Source organism: Peromyscus californicus, unplaced genomic scaffold (assembly GCF_007827085.1).
Source record: "Peromyscus californicus insignis strain IS unplaced genomic scaffold, ASM782708v3 Scaffold_3__1_contigs__length_106647218, whole genome shotgun sequence".
NCBI lineage: Eukaryota > Metazoa > Chordata > Mammalia > Rodentia > Cricetidae > Peromyscus > Peromyscus californicus.
In genome coordinates, this window is record NW_026294551.1 from 76,109,457 (window position 1) to 76,133,238 (window position 23,782).

General features: G+C 42.0%; 1 protein-coding gene and 1 pseudogene across 1 annotated transcript; one reads left to right on the plus strand and one right to left on the minus strand.

Moving 5' to 3' along the window:
• Positions 1 to 1,529: 1,529 nt before the first annotated feature.
• LOC128122613 (hepatitis A virus cellular receptor 1 homolog) lies at positions 1,530 to 23,513 on the minus strand. The gene is made up of 9 exons (XM_052758248.1): positions 23,465 to 23,513; positions 21,007 to 21,345; positions 17,228 to 17,252; positions 16,438 to 16,592; positions 13,073 to 13,141; positions 9,772 to 9,821; positions 6,403 to 6,514; positions 5,018 to 5,054; positions 1,530 to 1,644 (listed from the first exon to the last, which is right to left on the minus strand). Exons 1-9 carry the CDS (start codon positions 23,511 to 23,513, stop codon positions 1,530 to 1,532), a joined length of 951 nt encoding a protein of 316 aa, XP_052614208.1.
• On the plus strand, positions 18,070 to 18,659 carry LOC128122500 (60S ribosomal protein L19-like; annotated as a pseudogene).
• Positions 23,514 to 23,782: the final 269 nt, after the last annotated feature.

Genomic DNA, 23,782 nt, shown 5'->3' on the forward strand with positions numbered 1-23,782 from the left:
TAGTGGCCTCATCCCTCTAGAACCCAGGCTGATCTTGACAAATCTTTCTAGAAAAGCTACAAATCCAGGCTGTCATTTCAAAAGGTCTGTTTTGATGTGTGGTTGCCTCAAATTTAAAAAAAAAAAAAAAGAAAATTAAGAAATTTCAAAGCAACACTGTATACCAAAGAAACCCTGCTTCAAAAAACCAAGAAGGAAAAAAAAGACAAAAAAAACCTGTAGTTTAAACACAATAATTTTTAGAGCAAACAAGGGAAGCCCCTTTTGGCAAACCCAGAATGCAATTTCATACCATCTGACCTCCCCCGAAAACCCCCAATCAGACACATATTCATTTCCTAGAACTCTGTGGAACAGCAGTGGACTGTGGACTGAGATCCAGCATCCTGCTCTCCTATAGGCTGAGTGTCTCTAACTGGAGTCAGGGCTTACTCACACTGAAATAGAAATTAATACCCTCTTGCATCTCTGCTCTTCTCAACAGCCAAACTGGCAACGAATATACCAATATACCAACACAACAGACTTTGTTAATGGTAGCAAAACCAAATATTTCCTTGTTTGTGACAAACTGATCCACTATTAAAAATGCTTAGTTTTTCTGAAATGAATTTAAATGTAAATATGATCTGGAGGCAATTATAAATTTAGAATGCTGAATGAAACCAGTGATAGTCCCAAACACTGTCACTCCTGGAACAGGACTTCCCTCAGGCAGAGAGCCTGGGTCCTGCTCCCCCCTTTCCCCTTCATTTCTGCATTGTCTCCTTCCAGCACCTAATTCAGAGTCCAGTGGGTGAGGACAGGACACTGAGCACCAAGTCAGACTGCAGTGGAAACAGCACTAATGAACTCAGTCCTTGGTCCACTATTTTCTTCCCTGATGTCTGCCTGGTCCATTCTCACCATGGCAACCTCTCCTGACATAAAACACCCATCCTTATCTTAGATCAACCACATAATAATGCATCATATTTCCAGAGCTATGAGAAAGTATAACCAACTCTACTGGTGACGTTAGAATTCCTTCTATTTATCTATCAGGGAAATTAAAGCCTGCGTGTTCCCATGATTTTACCCCTTGGGGAGGGGAGGGAGAGTGACATTTCAAATTACAATAAAATAGATAAAGCATGATCATGAAATGCTTCTAAATTCAGGATGCCATCCCACCTGTGCTCACTCTATTTTTTTTTAACTTTTCAATTCTATTTCTCTGTTAATGGTTTCAATAACCAAGGCAGGAGTCTATTTCTTATATTACCGATGATTATGTTGAACAAATAAAACCAAAATTCAAAAACGTTCATGTTTGAGAAAATGCATTGCAGTGAGTGGAGAAACTGAGGCAGTGTGAATGTAAGAATTACGATGATGTTAACAGTGAGTTTGAGTACAAACAGCTGAGGGTCACCCTCTCCACCACTGCTGGATGGAAATAGCCCTGGAGCTGGAAAGGGTGTCTGCAATGTCCAATGCCGTTGTCTTTCCAATCTCAGACAGAAGGCCCCTCAGAGGGCCACTGAGACTCATTCCATAGGGTAAGGACTATCTTCAATTATGTAGATATTGTCTTCAGCTCGGGACTGCACATCCGCTATGTTTTGCAAAGATCCATTTGTGGATGCATGGAATGTTACCAAGCTGCAGAGAGAGATGTTGAAGAAAGAACAAGAGGTCACCTTTCAGGTCTGAGCAGAACTTTCATTTATGATGTGTGCTCAGGACTCCAGGAGCCCCATTCACAAAAACTATTAACAGTGACCAGCACCACACAGGGCTCTCCTATGAAGTCATAGAAAAGTTTGTTTAACAGGCATCAGAGAAACTAAAAATTATTTTTAAAAACAGTAGTTCATATTGGAGTCCTTCAGATACTAATGTAATAAAACACAAATTGGGAGGCCTAGCTAGATAAATATCTACTCATCAAACAGAGGTACCTAATCAGGATGTGCATTTGGGAACTGGGCTAAAATCTGGATGACTTGTCTATTTACTTTGTACTGTGACACTCTAGAAAGGGTTAGGAAGTCTGTGACCTGAGTAAGATCCCCAGCACCCACGGAGAAGGCAGAAGGAAAGAGCCAGCTCCACAGTGCTGCCCTCTGACCTCCACAGGTGCCTCAACACTTCACTAACACACACACACACACACACACACACACACACACACACACACACACACCATGTACACAATAATACAAAGAAGTTTTTATTTAAAAAGAAAGGGTCTTGAAACCTGCACAGCATCTTCATCCTCTAACGTTAAGCATGGAGTAGAAAAAGATTTAAACAACAGAGCAGTGTCTTTGCACTGGAGCCAGTGGTCTGTGCCACAGTTTCAAAGATTACTGTATGACACACATTCTCAGTTGGCACAAGCACGCAAACATCAGGAACTGGACTGAAAGGAATTTGAGGAGAGCACTGCATGCAGGTGTTCACAGCTGGCCCATCCCCACAGCTGTGGGAGGGGCGTCACTTGCAGAGCTCATCCTGTGCCCCTGTTCATCAGGGCAGGCACAGTGGACTGATATTTGAGCTTCAAGATCTCATGGAGGGGCAAATCAGAGAAGAAAACAGAGGAACTCAAGGGTGATGTTTTGACACAGTGGAGTTTTATCATTTGTACACAGCAGCCATTTCTACTACTGAAATGCAGAACAAAAATGAGCGTCTCCAGTCGGCCACATAAGGAACATGCCTGTGCTGAAAATTACACAGAACAAGAGAGATCCAGCTCCACTCTGCCTGGGACATTCACACATGTAGGGAAACAGTGTAGGGTCAGGACACTCATGAGTCAGTGTGATATAACTGACAGAGAAAGTCATGAGAGAATGCCCAGAGTGAGTCATGCAGTGGTTAGTTTAGTTTTGTGGCTTTTTTCTTACTTTTTATTTATTTATTTATATTTATTTATTTATATATTTATTTATTTGTTCAATTCATTCATTCATTTATTCACTCATTCATTCATTTGGTTTTGTCAGGGTCTCACTATGTTGCATTGACTATCCTTTAAATTCCTACATAGACCAGACATTCTTGGACTCATAAAGACCCACTTTCGTCTGTCTGTTGAGCTGGACTTAAATGTGTGAGCCACCATACCTGGTGTTATTTACTTATTTTTAGACAGAGTGTTGCTAGAGGTCTGGGCTGGACATTAACTTTTAGTACTCCTGCATTTACTTACTGAGTGTTGAGATAACAGGCTTGTGCCACCTCCCCCAACTTCTCCCCTTCTTCTTTATGTGTTGTGCTTTTTCCAATATTTTCTTTTATATTAAGTGATTAAAAAGTAACATTGGGGGCTGAGGAGATGACTCAGCAGTTAAGCATGGTCCTTGCACAAACAGGAGAAGCAGAGTTCAGATGCAGGCCCCCAGGTAACAGGGAGAACATCGCCAGCATCCCTGTAAGCCAGCACTGAGGGAGACAGAGGCAGGAGGATCACTGGGGCTTTCTGACCTTGCAAAGCAAACAATGTGAACTGCAGGTCCAAGGGAGACTCTGCCTCAAAGGACAAAGTGAGGGATAGAGAAGGACACTCCCTGTCCTCCTCTGGCCTCCAGGCAGGTGTATTTGAACACACTCATGCCTGTCCTCTCCATGTCCCTGTCCCTCTCCCTGTTTCTGCCCCACCTCTGCTTACCCCTACCCTTATCTTTCTATCTCACATGGAAAGATAAAAAATTTAATTAAATTTTTTTAAATGCCTTACCAGAACATGAACAAAAAGTATGGACTAAAATGCTGTGTTCTTCCAACTCTAAGGAATAGTTCCTTTCCATTTGCAGAAACAATTAGTTTGTTTTATACTATTTTATTTACCAGTTAGATTTAAAAGGATGGGCTCCTGAGGTTGAGGCCAGTATAGTGTGACCTCATATTTATGGACCTGTTTTTAATCTGTAGGATGAGACTAATAGCAGTTCCTACCTTATAGATTTATTACTGTGAAGGGAAGGTGTGATGGATACTTATTAAGAACTACCTGTGTCAGGCACTTCTAAGGACCTGACACTGGTCACAACCCAGTCTATGGCTTGGCCCTTGTGCTTAACATAGATCCTGGTAAGCCTATGAACGGCAGCCTGAAGGACATGGAATTAGACTTAGTTAAAGACACAGTCCTGTGGACAGGCAATCCTTAGTCGATTGAAGAATATTAGATGGCTGTAGAGGAGGGCAGATAACATTGGAGAGAGTAAAGGAGCTTCCAAGTGCAGTAAACAGGACAAGTGCAGGAAAGAGCCTGCGAGGTGGACACCAGTGCAGTGAGTGCAGGGAACTGGTGTGGAGTGTGGGGACACTGGCCACACCTCATCCCGTTACACTCCCGGGGCCTCAGAAATGATCTTCCGCTAAATCCTCTGCTCCCTTGGGCTTCCTCAAACAGCCCACCCCCTAACCCTGTCATCCCCACCATACTTGCCTAAAAGCACCTAAAAGGACCTTTCTACTAGCTTACATGCTCTGTGATACACTTCATCAGTTTTTAATAGAATAGGAAGTCAGTGAAAGAAAACACTGAGGAAACAAGAGTGGATCAAGTCAACTCCTTCAACACCAGCTCCAGGAAGCAAAACTTAGAACTCAGTGACTACCCATAAGAGATGAGGATCAAGGGCCTTCTGTTCCTGTCCTACTGTAAATGCAGGAAATACGGAATGCAGAAAATATCTCTGAGAAATTAGGAAAACAAGAAAAGGACTCACTAAACTTTATTTGGGGATCCAACGTACAGAATGGGGGTCAAGCATTGTGGAACACACTGTAATCCCAGAACGAAAGAGTCTGAGGCAGAAGGATTGTGAGTTCCAGCCTGGCCTAGGCTACATAGCAAGTTCCAGGCCATCCTGGCCACATAATAAGACCATGCCTCAAATCAACCAACCAATCAATGAATCCAAATACTAAAGACTGATTTAGTAGGAAAAGACAGCATAGAGAGACATTCTCAAGACTGTTAGTTCAAAAAGAATCAACACAATCCATGCCAGCTTACCTTAGAGACTCTGACTTCTTTTTCATAAGGATGTGCCCTAAATTGGGGTGGAAGGTGGTGAGAGAAATTGAAAGGAAAATTGAACATGTTATCAGAAACACTCATGATATTTTCTCCTAATCAAGGATATTGCATCTGTTTTTGATTGAAATATGCCCTGGTAACTTTGGTAATTCCTTCCTGTACCCCACAGGAAAGATATTCTTTCCATTCATTGTCTGGGATATTCATCCACATGGCCTAATTTGATAGAATGAGATTGGTAAATTATTGTTCACTGAGACAAACAAAAAGTGTGGATTCTTTTCTAATGGACTGCTAGAGAACAAGCCAATAAAGGAAGGATAAACAACTTTGGACTAAGGAAGGGAACACAAAATTTGTGGAATTACAATGTAATTCTCCCTTTTAGACATGTTCTGATATGTAACCCAGGCTAGCCACAGACTTGTAAATGCTGGTATTATAAACACATGACACTAGATCCACCTTAAATAATGATTTAGGATGAATAGCTTTAAATAATTAAGGGAAATATCTGAAATCTGACAGGCATATCCTTATTCCCCACTTCCTGTGAAACAGTCAGCAATGGTCTCATGCATGGTGTTTTGTAAAGTCCATGGCTGAAGTTCTTACACAGGGAATGGACTACACAGAGAGAAACACTGTGTGCAGATGAACAACTCATGGAAAGAGCCATGTAGGCCTGGGTGCCACCTTCACATAGTCTGTTCAGCATTAGTCAGGTGGCTTCCCACCAATGTCTCATTTGTCTCTTCTACTATGTTCCAGAACATCCAACAGTATCATCATGGGAAACAAGCAAGATTCCATGGGTAGGAAAGGAGAGAACACATCAAAGTCTTACAGTGACCTAAAAAATATCAAGCCTATCCAAAATCTCGTGTCAAAGTATGTAATTTATTTTATGGAAAATATAATGTTTCCCTTATAATGGCAACAACTGAGATATAAAAGACAGGGTTATGAAAGAACATATTGCCAAAACTGGAGCCTTTTCCTTCAAGTCCAGCACTTGGTTGTTGGAGACAGGAGGATCTGGAGTCACCCTCAGCTATCTTGTAAGGTCAGTACCAGTGTGAACCACATGAGGCCAAATTTTACAGAGTAGGAATCTTTAGAGACATAGCAGCAATGGTTCAATATCACTGAACAGAGCACTCACCAAGTACCAGAAATCACCTGCAGAGTTTTGTGGGTCTTAACACACCCCTTGGGGAGTAGATGTTTACCAAGTGTGTCTTATATCTGGGGATATAGAAACCATGTGAACTCGAAGCTCCTGTGACATGTGTACTTGCTTAAAGACCGTCAGAGAACTCTGGCTCTCCTTCCGTGGGGACAGTTGTGAAATTACTTACTGGTGACAGCCAGGGTGCACACAAACAGCAGCAGCAGCAGGGCAGCCATGGAGATGCCCACATAGAAGCCATTAGTCGTGTTCTTCTGCCGCTCCTGTGAAAGGATCGATTCCTAAGGAAACAATAAATAAAACACAACAGTAGCAATAAATAAACAGCAGTAAACACAGGGGCAGCAAGTGAGAGGAACAGAAAACACATGCTTGACCTTAACCTAGACTCTAATTCCTAGAGCTTCCTCTCTCCTGGCCTGTGGCTACTCTGGAATATGAATAAGACCCAAGGATCTGAGGTGGTAACGGGCAGTGGAACTCCAAGACAGTGTGAATTCGGTGTCTTTGATGATGATGGAAACATGTTCTATGTTGATTGAGGTTATTACATGGGTTGATACCTCAGTTAAAATTCTAACCTCATGCTTAATGTGGGTTCATACATCATGTATGTGATTATGTCTGCTTTAATAGTCAGTAGGACATTCCCTATATGAATCATCTTATGATATTAAAGGAGAAAAAAAGAGTAGCCCATCTTAAGTTAACTTGCTCTCAGTGTGCTCAGCTCCTGGTCTGGTCTTCCATCACAGACCCTACTTGTCATGTAAATGCAACTCAAGATTCCATGTCTTTATAAACATCTAATACCAAAAGGTCAGCGTGAAAACATATACACACAAATAACATACACACTGTGCAGGTCATATTAACATTTTTAGGAAAATATATATTATTAAATATGAATATATATATAATATATAAAACATATCATATGCAGTTGGTAGGAATATACTAACAATTGCATATTATATGTTAATATATTTTTTTTTTTTTTTTTTTTTTTTTGGTTTTTCGAGACAGGGTTTCTCTGTGTAGCTTTGCGCCTTTCCTGGAACTCACTTGGTAGCTCAGGCTGGCCTCGAACTCACAGAGATCCGCCTGGCTCTGCCTCCCGAGTGCTGGGATTAAAGGCGTGCGCCACCACCGCCCGGCGTTAATATATTGCATATTATATAATTATAACTTATATATTATATGTGTTAATATATTAATATACTTATATATTAACAATTAAAGCAACAGAGACCATGAATTAGAAAGAAAACAAGGAGAGAGTATGTGGAAGGATTTGGAGTGGGTTGAGAAAAAAAGAAAACAATACAATTATATCTAATAGCTTTCTAAAAATAGTAGGAAGACTCTGTTCCTGGATGCAGCCTGATTAACACTGTGTGATCAGACAGAAATGCAGAATCTCGCCTAGTGCCCTGGTGCAGGTGATCAGGGCTCACCACATACTGGAATAAGTAGAAGACAGGCTGGGGAGCAGGTGAGGCCCCTCTAATAGCTTAGCACTAATCTACCAATCCTTTTTTTTTTTTTTTTTTTTTTTTTGGTTTTTCGAGACAGGGTTTCTCTGTGTAATCTACCAATCCTAAACAGAGCCCATGGGATGGGTTTAACTGCAAGGAAGTGGAGAAATAGAGACCAGGTCTTTGTCCCTGTATGAGCCTCGTCTCTGGAGTCCCAATCCTGGCTCCTCTTCCTAGTCAGGGAGACCATGGACAAGTTAGTTAAGCTCTGCGAGCTCTGTCTCTACATGCTGAAACAACCTGTTCAGTAGGGTTCTGAGGAAAGGGATTCTGTGGAGAATATAGAAGAAAATAAGGTTTGTTTGTTATTCTAACAGGGTCTCCTGGTCCTAGGCTGGCCTGAATCTCACTATTTGACAAAGAACTCGAAGCTGTGATCCTTCTTCCTACACTTTTTAAGTGCTTGGAGTGTATGTGTGTCTACTGTAACTACATGAACATTTACTTGATAACACTTTCCTGATTATGAATAACAGCAATGCATATCCTCTTTCATTATTCTTAACAAATTTTGTTCAATTATTTTTCATTAAACAGAGTCCAGGTAGTTGATGTATTGGTTCAAGACGTAAGCTACAACTGATAGGTATGGGCGTACACACCTTAATACCAGGACCTGAGAAATAGAAGCAGGAGGGTCAGGAGTTCCAGAGCCTACTTGAAACGTAGCCCTTTCAAAGCCAATTTGAGTTCAATGGGATTCTGTCTCAAATAAACAAACAAAGAAACACCCTGAAAAAAAAAAGTCATGTGCTGCTGTGCATTGTTTTCAATGCACCTAATTATAGCTTGATATCTTAGGAGTCCTGTATTTGCTATGACTTATTTTGAATTTAAATTATTCCTTCGTGCTGCTAAGACTGACTGTTACTCAGGTAACTGAGGCAAAAATAACCTGGATATGCAGAAACAGAAGTCTGCCCCCTTAGCAACATGTACTTAATGGTTTCTGATATTTAACTAGTATATACAGATTCTTTCCATATCTGCCAGACCACTGGATGCTAATGTCAATTAGGTCATTACATTTTTAGTGTAAATCTGGGTATGTGACAATGACCTATAACCCTGTACTCAGTAGGCTGAGGCAGGAAGATTGTGAGTTCTAGGCCATCCTGAGGTATGAAATAAGATTATTTCTTAAAGAAGTGGATCAGTTATGTCCATGCCTATAATTTCAGTTCTTGAAAGACAGAGGCAGAAAGGTCAGGAGTTCAAGGTCATCCTCAGCTATGCAGTGAGTTCAAGGACAGCTGGACTACATGAGACTCTGTCTCAAAAAGAAACTTACATTCAGCTTCTACTTGTTATGATCTGACTTTCAATAGGCACAAAAGCCTTAGGTTATTTGGCCTTATGTAGGTCTCCACCATGTCTTAAGGGTTTTATTGTTGCTGTGCAATTTTGGGCAGTCCAAACCACAGCCTTGTACATGCTAACAAGTGTTGTATTGCTTCCAACAGCCAAATAATCCTCACAACCCCCTATCTGGCTCTTTTCTTACCTCAACCACTACTTACACATACTAAGACAAACTTTGCTTCTTTCTGGAGCCAAAAGAGAAAAATCTTATTGATGATTTCCCTCTGCTATTTGTAGGATAGAACTCTGGCAAGAATCCTGGAAGTAGCCTTAGATTTTTCTCATGCTGAGTACAAAGAAAGTCTAGGAAAAATTATGCAAAATTATTGTCTAAGACATTAATACCTTATGTGGAGGTTTGTATGTGGAAAAAATATCACCAGTGGGCTCTGTAGAGAATGGTCACAAGTGGCCTAATGATCCAGGCTGGCCTCAACCTTCTGATATTTGTATTAACTTCCTGAGTCCTAAGAATAAGGAATATACCACTATATCTGACTCTCTTTCTTTTCTATTTTCTTCTTTTTTGATGCAAATATCTGTGAACTAATTTTACAGACAAAGTCTTTAAATACAAATTATTTCCCAGAAGATATACAAGTGAATATGGCTAATAAATTGGGGAGGAATATACTTACAGTGTAATTACCGCAAAAGCCGTCTGAGGATGTCACAGTGTAATTCCAATCTGTTCAACAATAGGAAAAATTAATTATAATTACAAAACTTTAGATCTTATTCTACATCTTTAAATATTACACATAAGGCCAATGTATCTTATAGCGTGTGAGGGTTAGGATTGAATACGGCAAGATATTCACTGAACAGCAAGATTTGAACATTTAGATATTTGAAGTGTATTTGAAATGTCTATTTATAACAAGTGATCTATTGTTTTCATTGTTTCCATGTGTCTCCAAAGAGGAATTAAAGCGTTTCCCCCATCTAGCCCTGACATAAGTTGCCATGAAATAATGAAATGGGATGGTGTGTAAGATTCCTGGCAGACACAGCTATCAAAGGCAGATAGTAGGCCATGTGACACCCAAATCCCTTTCAGTCTAAACATTTCTTGCTTTTGCAAAATGTTCATCAAGAAATGGGTGCCATAAGCCAGGAAGGACTAAGCCCAGGAGCCTCAAGTTACAAGACCCAAATGCCAGAAGTCTCAAGGAGACCAGGGACACAGGTGCTCCAGTCCCTGCTCCACTCTGGAAAGCTCCCCTCTGACCAGGGTTAGGTGACATGGCATTACATACACTGAACTCCCTCCTTCCTTATTCTTCACAGATGAGGACAGTGGCAGACAGTAGCTCCTGCTGCCTTGTGTTTCTGTTTCTTTTTGTTTTTCTACCTGGAAACACTTCACACTGAGGATTTCCCTCTCAACATCCAAAGGTCACAATTATCTAATCCCTCCTGACTCTGTGGATTCACTGCATATGACTTTAAACTAACTAATGTCCAGGAGAGCCTAGAAAAAAGTAGGCCACGTGGGGATAAGGAAAACACAGATAAGCAGCTCCTGAGAATATTGAGTCACACACACAGACATGCACGCTCATGCACAGACATTCACTCAAAGTCCTGTAAGTCCGAGCCTTGTTTTTATGCGCCTAAAGGCCACAGGATCCAGCTCTAAACCACAGAGGCCAGCATGTGGCAGTTTCAGCTTACCATGATTGATAGCATAGAGCTGGCTGAGAAAGATGGCAGAGTTCAGCATTACCATAGTTGATTAAGCAAGACATGCCAGTATAGTTTGAAGGACAAGAAGTAGTATAGGACCCAACCAGAGTGTGAAGAGTGGGGGCTGAGTGAGTGAGCATTAGGGCCTCAGTGCTGCAAGCCTATTTTGGTGCTGCTGTTGGTATGCTCAACCCACCTTGGTCCATTCAGGTTGCTATAACAAAATTACTTAGAGTGAGTAAATTTGAAACAAAAGAAATGCACTGTTCATAGTTCTAAAGGCTGGGAAGTCGCAAATCTAGACACAAGCTGACTGGGCAGTTGCTGAGGCTCCTTTATTCATAGATGATACTCTTTGTGTGTCCCCAAGTGAAGGAAAGGGAAAACCAGTCCCATCAGCCCTCTTAGGAAGGATCTAACACTGTGCACAAACTTATTACTTTTATAATCTAATCACCTTCCTGATAACCTCAGTGCTTAATCTACTGTATTGAGGATTAAATATTACCAAAGGAATTCATGGGGACACAAACATTCAGACCACAGTGCAACCTCAGATTTCCCATGTGACCTAAGATTGACAAGGTAGAAGAGGAGACTCTGCTATACTGGAGAAAGTATAAGTGACAAGGTTAGTGTAGACACCAGACAGCCAGGTTCACTGGAATAAGTCCTAAAGAACCAAATCCAGTGATGAGCTTGGGAATCTAACTGAGTCATTTGCTTTGTAAAAGAGGCACATGTTTGTAGATGTTCCCAAGTCATAGCAGCTGCCTGTTGCAGAATATTCCTTGACATGTGTGAAGATGTGTCACTGTGATTGGTTTAATAAAGAGCTGAATGATGAACAGCTAGGCAGGAAAAAGTTAGGTGGGACTTCTCGGGAGAGAGAGGACACAGAGAGCAAGAAAAGCAGAGTTGCCAGCCAGATTGAGAGGAAGCAGGATGGGGAGTACAGAGTAGAGGTAACTGAGCCACATTAAAAAAAAAGTAGATTTAAAGATAGGGGTTAATTTAAGTTATAAGAACTAGTTAGGAACAAGCCTAAGCTAAGGCCAAGCTTTCATAACTAATAATAAGTCTCTGTGTCATTTTTTGTGAGCTGGCAGCCCAAAGGAAAATCCATCTACAGCTGCTTGCTGCCAGTCCTCCAGGCACTATGCCTAACAGTGTAGCTGTCATCGTATCTATGGCTTACCCCCTTTGCAGATATGACCCAAGCCCCTCATCACACTTCACAACAACAATGTTCTGTAAAATTGATTACAATAAACTGATTTTACATTAAAAAAACAAGTAGCATTATGTTCATTGAATAAGTAATGGAACAGAAAAAAAAATGGAACTGATTCAAGAGAGTGGTTACTTCTATAAGTCACACAACTGTTAGCCAATACAGGAACAGGATAGAAAGGCAGGAGTAATCAATGTGCCACAGAAGGGAAGTCTGAGGCATGAGGGAAGGAAATGGTTCAGTGTTCCAGGATAAACAGGAGGGTGGCTGTATTACTTATTCTATTGACAAAGTCGAGAAGCTTCAGGGAAATACTAATTAAGGACAGAATTTACTACTGAGGCAATCAATGCTATTCATAGACATCTCAAACAAAGTAGGCATAAGCAAGTCACATTAGTTCAGGGTCAAATGATGTAGACACTCGTGTTTTTATCCTTTTAATCCCATTCTTCAATATAAACAGATATCCCTCCAAAATCCAAATCACAATATTGATTATGGAAGAATATTATTTAACTATAAATTTGTTGTAAATCTTGGATCATTGTTTAGAATCAACAGCAACAGGAGGGATGGAACAATTCCTATAAACCTCCAGAGATTTGACTTGAGAGCCACCACACCACATGTATACTCAATGTAAAGAAACCTAAGTGCTCTGCATGCAGAAGCCCATACACATGCCTCAGTGTGCCCTATACCTTTCCTAAGCATCTCTCTTCGTAATGACCAGATGCTTAGGACCTGAGTTAAATATCATCAACACTCCATCACATTGACTGTCCCTGACATTCTTTTATTCATAGAAGCCACATAACCTAGTTTGACCTGAATGGAGGTGTTTGTGGGGCAGGGACCAACTGAGGATGCTGTGTGTGTAGAATGGAGCTGTGTCTCTGTCACTGCCACCACTTACAATGTCAAATCTGTATTGTTGCAGAGGGTACCTATTCTTCACCAGCTTTATCAAGATCAGGACCTTCCAAGGGGATAAGAGAGGAGAACTGAGTTACCTGCAAAAGTATAGAATATGGTTTCTGTCACCTCAGCTGTTGTCTGATGTGGATAAATCATAGTGGGTTCTGGAATGAGAACAATGCAAGAACTATTTCAGCTTTGGAGTTTGGCCCCCACCAAGGCAAATAGACACAAAACTTACTGTCACCTTCCTCAGCCTCTAAGCAGGAATGACTCCTTCCTACCCATTTCTGCATCGGCTGACTCCTCTGAGAAATGTATCCAAAGATGGACACTGTCTGAACAAGTGATCTGTGTCCTAATATTCTGGACAGCTTTATCAGGATTCAGAACTATTTCACACTTTCCATTCTAGACTCCTGAACTCCTCTGACACATACAGTCAATATTAACACATGGAGGATCGAACACTCAGTTAAGATTACAATTTATCAAGACAAGGGCCATTTGACCTTCTAGGAGAAGGGCCTGGATGTTTTATACTACCCTCTTCACTGCAGGTCTTAGTCAAGCCCCAGATTATTCACACTTCTTTCCATGGAGATGAGTTCACTAAACAACATGGAATAGACAGACCATTTCATCACTGAGTTCTTCTCAAGGTAGCAAGATCACCCAAGGGATGAATCCTACACTTCAGGCTGCCTTGTGTGGTGGAATTCCTCTCTATCTATCTATCTATCTATCTATCTATCTATCTATCTATCTATCTATCTATCTAACTGTCTGTCTGTCTGTCTGTCTATCTATCTATCATCTATCATCTATCAATTTATCTATCTCTATCTCTCTCTCTTGAGGTTGGTCAATTGTTGGTTGAGTGACAGACAGACTGAGACAAGGTCTCCTGTCCTCCATCCATTCCTGTACTAAGAGTGACTTCCTGTGCTTTCTGACTCATCTTCCATTGCTCACCAAAGGCTTCCACATGGAACACTCTAGTGCAGCCTGTGTTTCCCTTTTCTTCTGGAGTCCCTACGTTGTTCTCACCCACAGCTCACTTCACCTGCAGAGCTGAGCACTTGCCTCTCTGGGATCCTCTAAATGATCCCCTTTTCAGAACAAGAGAGGATCTTTGAGTAAGTTGGTTGTTTCCAGACTTGAATATCTAAACCTGGGCTTCTCATGGCTCCTCAGGGTCTTTCTGGATCTCCTACCTCACTACAACCTGATCCTTACATTCGAACAACACCCACCTGTTCTGCACTATTGTCCTGTTTTGTCCTGACACTTGAAACATGTAAGAAAATGTGACTGTCCTTCTGAACTAATGATAGGACAACACAAATGTCAGACTGTCACGTTACCCAATTCAGTTCTTGATAAAAGGCATCATGAGATTAATTTCCTTCCCGAGTCTGGGTTACTTTCTCCTGTTCCTACTATATCATATCCTATAGTCCACGAAGAGTATCTGGGGCAACTAGGATGAGATAAGACATAGATGTGAGGGTATGTGTCCTTTTACAGTAGCCAGAGTGTTGCCTTCTCCCTGGACTGGATAGTCAACCCTCAACTTCAATTCTTTAGGAAACTAACAATAGAAATATAAGATTATACTAAACCCCTCCCAGGAGGTCATCTAGGTTCATGGACCAATACTTCTCTTCTAAATCTCAGTTGCAGTTTCCATAAAGTCAATAACCTCTCCAAGTTCTTGAAACTCCACCCATGAACCCCATCCCCTGAAGCAGGCAGAAACTGAGTATTGAAAAGTTCTGTCAGTCCTGAGAGATCTCACAGTTCTCTAGTGTGTGCAGTGGCCTGGAACAGAGGGTTGTTCTCACAAATCCTGTGCTCTAACATCCCAGTTATAACCTAGAGCTCTCTGCACACGTGGTGTGTAGCCCAGTCCTTCAGGGTCCTCCTGCTTGAAAGTACTGGGTGACCAGTCAGAGGACAGGGAAAAAATATCACCCATCAGATTACCCTAAGAACAACGACAACAGAAAGCTGTGTGGCTTCTTCTGCTTGTCAGCATCCAGCCCTCCCTCAGGGGACGGACAGTTTCTAGGAAGCTCGAGAGCCCCTCTCACAGCTATCTTTTCACTCCTAGGTGTACAAGGTTTGAACCCAGACTTGCCTTCAGGATGACATGCTTCTCCCCATCTGTAAGTTCAGTTCCCTATGTAATAATATTAACTTTACCTGGAGGCAATATGAAGTATGTATTACATGGCTTCATCAAAAGCATGAGCATGTTAAATCACTTCCTAAAGTCTTCTAATAGATGTGTGTTTTTTCATTCCTACAAAGGACTTACACTGTGTTTTCATGTTACATGAATAAATTGAGAGATCCTTAAAGTAAACTTCATAAGGCATCCACTGCCTCTTTAAAAGGGTAGTGTTTGGATGCCTTTCCAGTGAGGATGTGGAAATGCTACAAACCCTCCAAGCATCCATGCTCATGGCAGAGGTCTGACCCTGGACTCAGAAGAACCAGCTTCCAACCCAAGTGAACAGGGACACAGTCTGAGCCACTTTCTGTCCTCATAACTTCCACCATGAGCTTTCTGACCCTGTCAGTTCCTGTCACTATAAAATATCAACAGTGTCTGAGAATTAAACTCTGCATCATGAAGCACGCAGCATACTGCCTGATGCTCAGGAAATGCTAAATGATAGCCTCGCTGAACTGTGGCCTCAACTGGATGGCCCAATTCCAGGATGGATGTAAAGGGTCAAGAGTCTCCCTACCCTGACCCTAGTTCTCAGTTATTCCTTAGTTTTTTATCAGAAAGTCATGTCCAGCTGGACCAGATTCTGACCATCCTCATCAGATATCCTAGGTCAATGATCCATCAAAGTCTGGCTAGTAGTGTGTGGTGATATATTGTGCCCCCCCCCAATATATTGTGCACCTTAATAAACAAGCCACATTGGGGAACAGAGATAGGCATGGTGACTCACACCTTTAATCCCAGTACTAAACCATAGAGTTCTGGAGTTCTGTATAGACAGACAGGAACTGATGTAGCTGGGGAGAAAGAGGAAGTGAGATGCAGAACAGAGAGTCATATAGGCATGGGTATATAGGAAGTAGGTCTCTTTCACTGAGGATTATCAAGTGGTAACAACGTGACTGGCTTTTTCCTGTTTTTCTGATCTCTCAATTAAGCTTTACTAGGGTGCACAATATATTGGGGGACACAATATATCACCACAGCAGTGAATCCCTAAGGAGTCTGATATGGAGAGACAGGTGTCCTCCGTGTTCAAGCTCTTGCACAGCAGAGGGTGAATGTAACTTATTACCGGGAAATTACAGACTTTGTGAAGCTGTTGTTGGCTCAGCTAAGAACTCTTCACCTATATTATATTTCTGACTTGACTCAGTGTCCATGTCCTATCGACTCTCATGAGAAGGACTCTGGGTCCTGAACCACATTGGGTTGTACCTGCTGTGTGAGTCTGTGTGTGTGCTGGTGTTGGAGGAGGAGAGGTGGAGACTCGGGGTGATGTAGGTACATGGGTGGGTCTTGTTGCAATAGTTGTGGGACTTCCTGCAGTTGTGTGTTTTCTTGCAGTTGTGGGTCTTCCTGTAGTTGTGGGTCTTCCTATAGTTTGTGGTCTTGCTGTAGTTGTGGATCTTGCTGTAGTTGTGGGTCTTACTGTAATTGTGGGTTTTGCTGTAGTTGTAGGTCTTCTTGCAGTTGTGGGTCTTCTTGTAGTTGTGGGTCTTGTAGTTGTGGGCCTTCTTGTGGTTGTGCATCTAGTTGTTGTTGTAGGTCTTCTTGTAGTTGTGGGTATTGTAGTTGTGGGTCTTGTAGTTGTGGGTCTTGTTGTAGTTGTGGGTCTTATAGTTGTGGGTCTAGTTGTAGTTGTGGGTCTTGCTGTAGTTGTGGGTCTTGTAGTTTTGGGTCTTGTAGTTGTGGGTCTTGTTGTGGTTGTGGGTCTTGTTGTAGTTGTGGGTCTTCTTGTAGTTGTGGGTCTTCTTGTAGTTGTGGGAATTGCTGGATTTGGAAATCAAGATGAAACAAGGATCAGTCAACAAGAGGAGACAACAACTTCTGCTATGGCACCAGTGAGAAGCTGAACCCTAAGAGGCTCCTCTCCTGAACTTCTGTTCTTTGTCACTGACTAGCTGCACTGACAACATGGTGCTGAGCACAGAGTTTGTGTTCCTAAGGATATACTGTATAAATGACAGATGTCAGATCCTCAGATCCCTAAGCATCTCTGTGAGACTGAGAGGGTGTGGATGCTGGGACTGCTCTCAGTGGTGACTGACTTCACCCACAGCTTCCATGCCCAGCCTGGTCACTTCAGTCAGTCCTGAGAGGACACAACATACAACTCTGCATTTTAGCATGCAGATCCCACACAAGCTGCAATGCAAATGGGATTTGGACATTGGGGTAGAGAGTGGGCATTGTCTTCTATGGTTTCTTCCAACCTAAGAGAGACAAGGTCAATATCCCTTATCCAAAAATGTTTGGTTTCCGAATTTGAATGTTTCTTAACAATTTGGAATATTTGCATATAGAAAATATCTTATGGGTCAGGCTCAAGTATAAACATGGATTGATGTAGCATTCATTTGTCTGCACTTTACATATACAGCTTTAAAGAAAGTTTATAAACTTTTGATAATTCTGCACATGATAATTTCATGGCATTGGATTTTCCAAGTGTATTATCAAGTCTATGCTTAAAAGGTTCCAGATTTTGAATAGCAAAGGCTAGGTATTTTTGGATTGGTCAGGTTCAACCTGCAAATCACAAATCAATAGCATCCAAGCAGCTACTGGTGGTCTCAGTGTGCAGGAGCCAAGGCAAAGTTGCACTGGAATCTAACAGTCAGCCAGGAACTCAGGCTTGTGTGTGTCAGCAGACATATGTTCCCTGTGAGGTGGTATGCAAACCCACCACATACACATCATTCACACACAGCCACACAATAATAAATGTAGTTTTAAAAATCAAATTCAACATAAAAATAAGTAAATGGATGAATGAATAACAGAGTCTATAAGTTGAGAGGTTAAAGAATAATGTTCTTAATTGAAAAATATGGAGACAGGGCAGCCATGAGTATGCTCAGGCTACAGAAGAAGCTTGTCTCTAGTATCCTCTGCTGTGGTAAAAAGAAGATCTGATTGGACCCCAAAGAGACCAATGAAATTGCCAATGCCAATTCCAGTCAGCAGATCTGAAAGCTGATCAAGGATGGGCTGATCATCCGGAAGACTGTGACTGTCCATTCCCGGGCTCGATACCAGAAAAACACTTTTGCTCAACAGAAGGGCAGGCATATGGTCACAGGGAAGCAGAAGGATACTGCCAACGCTCGAATGCCCGAGAAAGTGACCTGGATGAGAAGGATGTGAATCCTGCACCAACTTCTCAGGAGATAGGGTGAATCCAAGAAGATTGACCACCATATGTATCACAGCCTGTATCTGAAGGTCAAGGGGAATGTCTTAAAAAACAAGTGGATTTCATGGAACATATCCACAAGCTGAAGTAAGACAAGGCCCGCAAAAAGCTCCTGGCTGACCAGGCTGAGGCTTGCAGGTCTAAGACCAAGGAAGTCCGAAAGCGCCAGGAGGAACATCTCCAGGCCAAGAAAGAGGAGATCATCACGACTCTGTCCAAGGAGTAAGAGACCAAGAAATAAAGCTTCCCTCATGTCTGTACATAGTGGAATGCCTGTGGCCTCAGGTGGATCAGTCATTAAATTAAAACAAGCCTTAAAAAAATATGGAGACAGATTATTTCTATTAAACCTTCATTTCTAATGTCTGTGCAAACCTTAAGTAAAAAGAGATTAGGAACAACATCAGAAGCCAGGAAGTCCTCATGAACCTACTCTTTTAATCAATGCAAGAATATCAGGATATCTGACTCAAGAAGGAAAATGTAAAACCTGGTGCTTGTGGAACATTCCTTTAATCGCAGCACTCTGGATTATCTCTCTGAGTTCAAGGCTGACATGCCTAAGACCAAGTTCAAAGAGAGCAAGAGCTACAAAGACAAAAAACAAAAAACAAAAGAAAAGGAAGGTAAGAAAGGAAGGAAAGAAGGAAGGAAGGTAGGGAAGGAGGAAGGAGTGGAGAGAGAGAGAGAGAGAGAGAGAGAGAGAGAGAGAGAGAGAGAGAGAGAGAGAGAATGCAATGAGTCCAGATTTGGGGATTTCGTGAACTTCATACTGTTAAAACACCGGTTTACACCTGTAGACCAGATCCCCAGATCCCACAGTCTGAATAGGTCAAGCCCCACCTCCCTGCTGCTCTCTGACAAGGTTAAGAAGCTGTCTGCTATGTGCCCTAACAGCAGCCCCCTATTTATGGACCTAACCAACATCTGGCTGTTCGATACTCTCTGTCACTTATGCTATGGTAAACTAAATCACATGATAGGAAACTTCCTTCCTGAATGGAAAAAAAATAAATAAAAGGAAGATGGAGAAGATGATTTATTGGAGATATGAGGGTGAAAACAGACAGAGGCATCCAAAAGGGTCCAGAGTGAACTTGACCAGCAAACTGAACTCCCCACATGAGAGGAGGGGAAAACTAGGAGCCAAGAATAGGGGCCAAGAGGTCAAGAACCCAAAAGGGCCTGTCTATCCAAAATGGCTGGCTTATATAGGGAAGAGCAGCTGGGGGAGGGGCAGCCCAGCCCAGTCCCTAAACTGGAGAATTTATGGAGGGGGCAGGGTGTGCCAGGTACTGGCCTTGCTGAGAGAATGGCAGCCAGTGTCTGCTTTGATATGTTAACAAGCACCTTAGTTAGCCTTCATCCTGAGACCTAGCAGCTAACACCTCCACCACTAAAAGATGTAACAAGTCAGACTTTCTCCTTGCTCTGGGGACCAGCCTGAGACTCCTCAGGGGGAATGCTGAGAGGGTTATTCTGCAGGCTGCTCTCTGAAGAGGATCCTCTGTAGACCTTCCATTCCAGTCATGGCAGTTCTCTCTCTCTCTCTCTCTCTCTCTCTCTCTCTCTCTCTCTCTCTCTTACACACGCACAATCCTGCTCTTAATGAAACTCCTCTCCAGGTTGTAAAGAGAAGCCCCTCCTTCCCTGGAAGCCTCTTCATACCCCATCAAGGGATGAACCTCATAGATGGTATTGTTTCTGTCTAATGCTCTTCCTCCCAGCTGGAGGTCTGACCTCGGCCTTGGGGCCTCCTCATTCTAACAAAGCTCATTGGAGGGAACTGTATGTCAGCGTCATCTATGGACTAGCCGCTGCTGCTCATCTGTTACTACACTGCTGAGTGACAGGGAACAGGTGTTGGAGGGAACCTTCTTCTATATGGACATTTCCAGTGTGACAAGATGAGAGACCTATTCCAAAGGCCCAAAGGCAGGGCAGACAGGCAGCAGAACTCTCCACCTGTGATGTGGCCTGTGCTCAGCAAGGTCAGCTGACCATTGTTGAAATCAGCTCACAGAGCAGCAGACCCCTACCCTGTCTGCTTTTCAGGTTGGAGCTGGAGTGGCTTTACAGTGTTGACGATGGGGATTCAACATTCTAAGAGAGACCCACAGAAAAGAGACAGTTCTTAAAGTCACATACTTCCAGCTTAAATAAAGCTCTCCACTGTGTTTCAGGATGGAGAGTGGAGGCAGTATCATGACCAACAAGACTGTCCCAAGTACACTTAGGACCTGGATCCTGACTTAGCTCACAGCCTTGAATTAAGAATGATCTTAGGACTTCATCTAAGCAAATAAAGTCGTCCTGTGCCTCAAAAGAGAATATTTAAGGCTGGGTTTGGTACATGCCTGTATTCTCAACACTGGAGTTAGAGACGAGAGGATCAGGAGAGCATGGTCATCAGAGGACAGACTGAGATACAGGAAATTATGTCTTTAAACAACTCAAAAGCAAGTGTTTAATCAAACATATTTCTAAGAACTTTCTGTTTCCATGTTCTAGGAAAACAACAAATTATTAGCAAACAGAGGACTCAGTTTACTTGCAAGAAATAAACAAAGGAAAGAAAGAAAGCTTACCTGGTTTAACGTCCAAGGAAAAGGTCGATATCTGATCATTGAACCATCCAGGGATCTTCACTCGACAGCAATACACACCACTGTCACTCTGAAAAGCATTCGCTATTGTCAAGGACACGATTCCTCCTGAAATATGCCCCTTTAGCTGGTATCGGCTACTCCTCTGATAGGTGACTCGGTATCCATTGGTCTCAATAATTACGTCTACACAATTAAAAGCTGAGCATGTTCCTCGACCCCAACAAGTGACAGTGATTCCTCGGGATGTTGAGTAAGTACATGGCAGTGTGACAGGGTCACCCACCACTCCCTTCACTACTCTGTGAGAACTCACAGCACCTGTGATGGAAAAAAGCGGGAAAGGGAAGAAATGTAGAATTAGTACCCAACATTTTCCTAAAATATTATTGCTTTTGTTGTTGTATTTCAGAAAAATATGGGGAGGGGGACTTAAGTGGAACCCCAGCGGCAGACCTTCTTTATTTACTGTTTTGTTTTTGTGTTTTATTGTTTTGGTTTGGGGTTTTTTGCGGGGAAGGCATGAAAGAGAACAGACAGCTTAATGTTTGTTGTTATCATTTGGCTTTCTGAGCCAGGGTCTCACTTTGTACCCTTGGCTGGCCTGGAACTTGCTGTATAAACCTGGCTGACTTCAAACTTCCAGAGCTCCACTGAATCTACCTCCCCAAACCTAATATTAAATGTCCAGTTTTATAGCTTGAATTTGAAGACTGTAAACAGTTTTCTCTTAGCATATTCTTTCTTAGTGTGATTACTTAAGGCTACATTTGTGAACAAGAGAACTAATTCTGTGGTAGGATATTCACACAGATACTTTTCGTTTCTTTTTTCTTCTTCAGTGTGTGTATTTCTTTTAGACACAGGGTCTTGCTATATGCCTCATACTGGCTTAAAATGACAATCTTCCCATTTCTGCCTCCTGAGTGCTGGGTAATTAGCAAGTGCAACTGAGACCAGCTCAAATGTTTCATTATTAAACATTTAAAACTTTATTTCAGAAGCTGGGCACATAAGTAACTCTTGTAAACCCAGAACTCACTTGTATACCATTATATACCCAGAACTCACTTGTTTATCCAGAGCTCACTTGTTTATCCAGAACTCACTTGTATACCCAGAACTCACTTGCATACCCAGAATTCACTAGTATACCCAGAACTTAAGAGGCTGAGTGAGGAAGACAGGCCTAGGATTTGGAGACCCTGTCTCAAACCACCCCCCTCCACAGTGCTTTGACAACAAAATCACTAACTCTTCCCACCTCTCCTAATCAAAGAGCAGAGCCAGGGCTTTGGAAAAGCATTGTTGGCTTCAAGGCAGAACCTTAGTAACTTCAAAGTCAATCTTCAGAAAGGGTTTTAGAAAACCACCAGGAGGGGCTGAGGCTTATTCACAACTTTATGATTAGCACTTTAGGAACAAAAAAACAAAACGTAACACCAACTAAACAAACAAAAAACAATAAACAGAAGTCTTTTCTTATGAGTTGATGATATTCCAGAACTTGAGCAAGACCCACTAGCAAAGTAAGACCACATAGTCAGAAAATATGTAACCAATAACTTAATGATGCGATTTAAAACTAAAATAATTAAATATAAATCTTTTGTGGATGATGGAATAAAATTTATGATACCAACAGCTTCCACAGTGGCCTTTAAAGGAACTCTAAGGGCTGAGGATGGAGCTCAAAGATACAGTGCTTGGCTAGCCCATGCTAGCCCCTGTGTTGGATCCCAGCACAGGAAACAAACAAATCACAAAACAGTAAACGGTGAGATTCCCTAACCAATCACCTATATGCAGCCTAGGCTGTGAGTTTGGGATGTGATCTAGAAAGCACATTTGTAATTGTTTAAAATGAATATTATATTTCTCTGTGGGATACTCATTTCTTGATTTTGTCAAATACCTTTTTTAGGATCACAAATTAAACACATGCTATTTTAATTAAGTCACAGAAATATATTTTATTTCTCACCAGTGACCTCAACTTTTAGGAGAATGTCAGACCTAATGTCAGGAGGATCAAAAGTTTCAGGTAATCCTCAGCTAGCTATGAAGTCAGGGGCCAGTTTGAACTAACTTAGACCCTGTCTCTAAGATAATTATGTTATTCCTTCTTTTACCCTGCATGGAAGATTCTGGTTCTGATTTTTTGTTAACAGTTGACTCATATATACATGCACATGCACTCACCCTTACTTGTCTATCACATGAATACATGTCTTCTCACTCTTGCCTGACATGTTCTTGGGGATCATGTTTACTTAGTCATGACTTTTGAAACTCATACAGTTTAAGAAAGTTCTTTAGAGCTACAACTTATCCTGGTTCTCTGCTCACAACATAAGCCATAATAAAAAAAGGCCTGAGGATTGTCATCTTTTGCCAGGTCTAGCCTCCTCAGCTTCCCCCAGCTCACCTACTCACTTACCTGGGAGAAGCAGTATGAGGCCTGAAATGAAGACTTGAGGATGCATCATGGTGTTGACCTGAAGGACAACGAGAAGACATTGGTTAGCTGCTGCACTCAGCACACTGTGTCAGGGCATGGATCCACTCTGACTATGAATCACACAGGCCTCTCTGCTAGGGACTGCTGTCCTCCCAAATCCCCTCTTCTTTCCCCGTCCTCCCTCACATACAGCCACCAATCTCACTTCTGGTCATGAGATAGATAAGGCAGCAAACAGAGAAAACTGAAGACAGAGACAAGAGTGTGTTCTCTGGTAGAACTCTAAAAGAGACCAGC

What these genes read in the sequence shown, in the direction of transcription:
- LOC128122613 (XM_052758248.1), bottom strand. Translation starts at nt 23,513, where the DNA reads ATGATGCATCCTCAAGTCTTCATTTCAGGCCTCATACTGCTTCTCCCA. An exon ending in TTCCTTGGACGTTAAACCAG is followed by an intron (nt 17,253 to 21,006) that starts GTAAGCTTTCTT and finishes CACCACTGAGAG; the next exon opens with CAGTCCCAGCATCCACACCC. An exon ending in CATATTCTATACTTTTGCAG is followed by an intron (nt 9,822 to 13,072) that starts GTAACTCAGTTC and finishes ATTGTTGAACAG; the next exon opens with ATTGGAATTACACTGTGACA.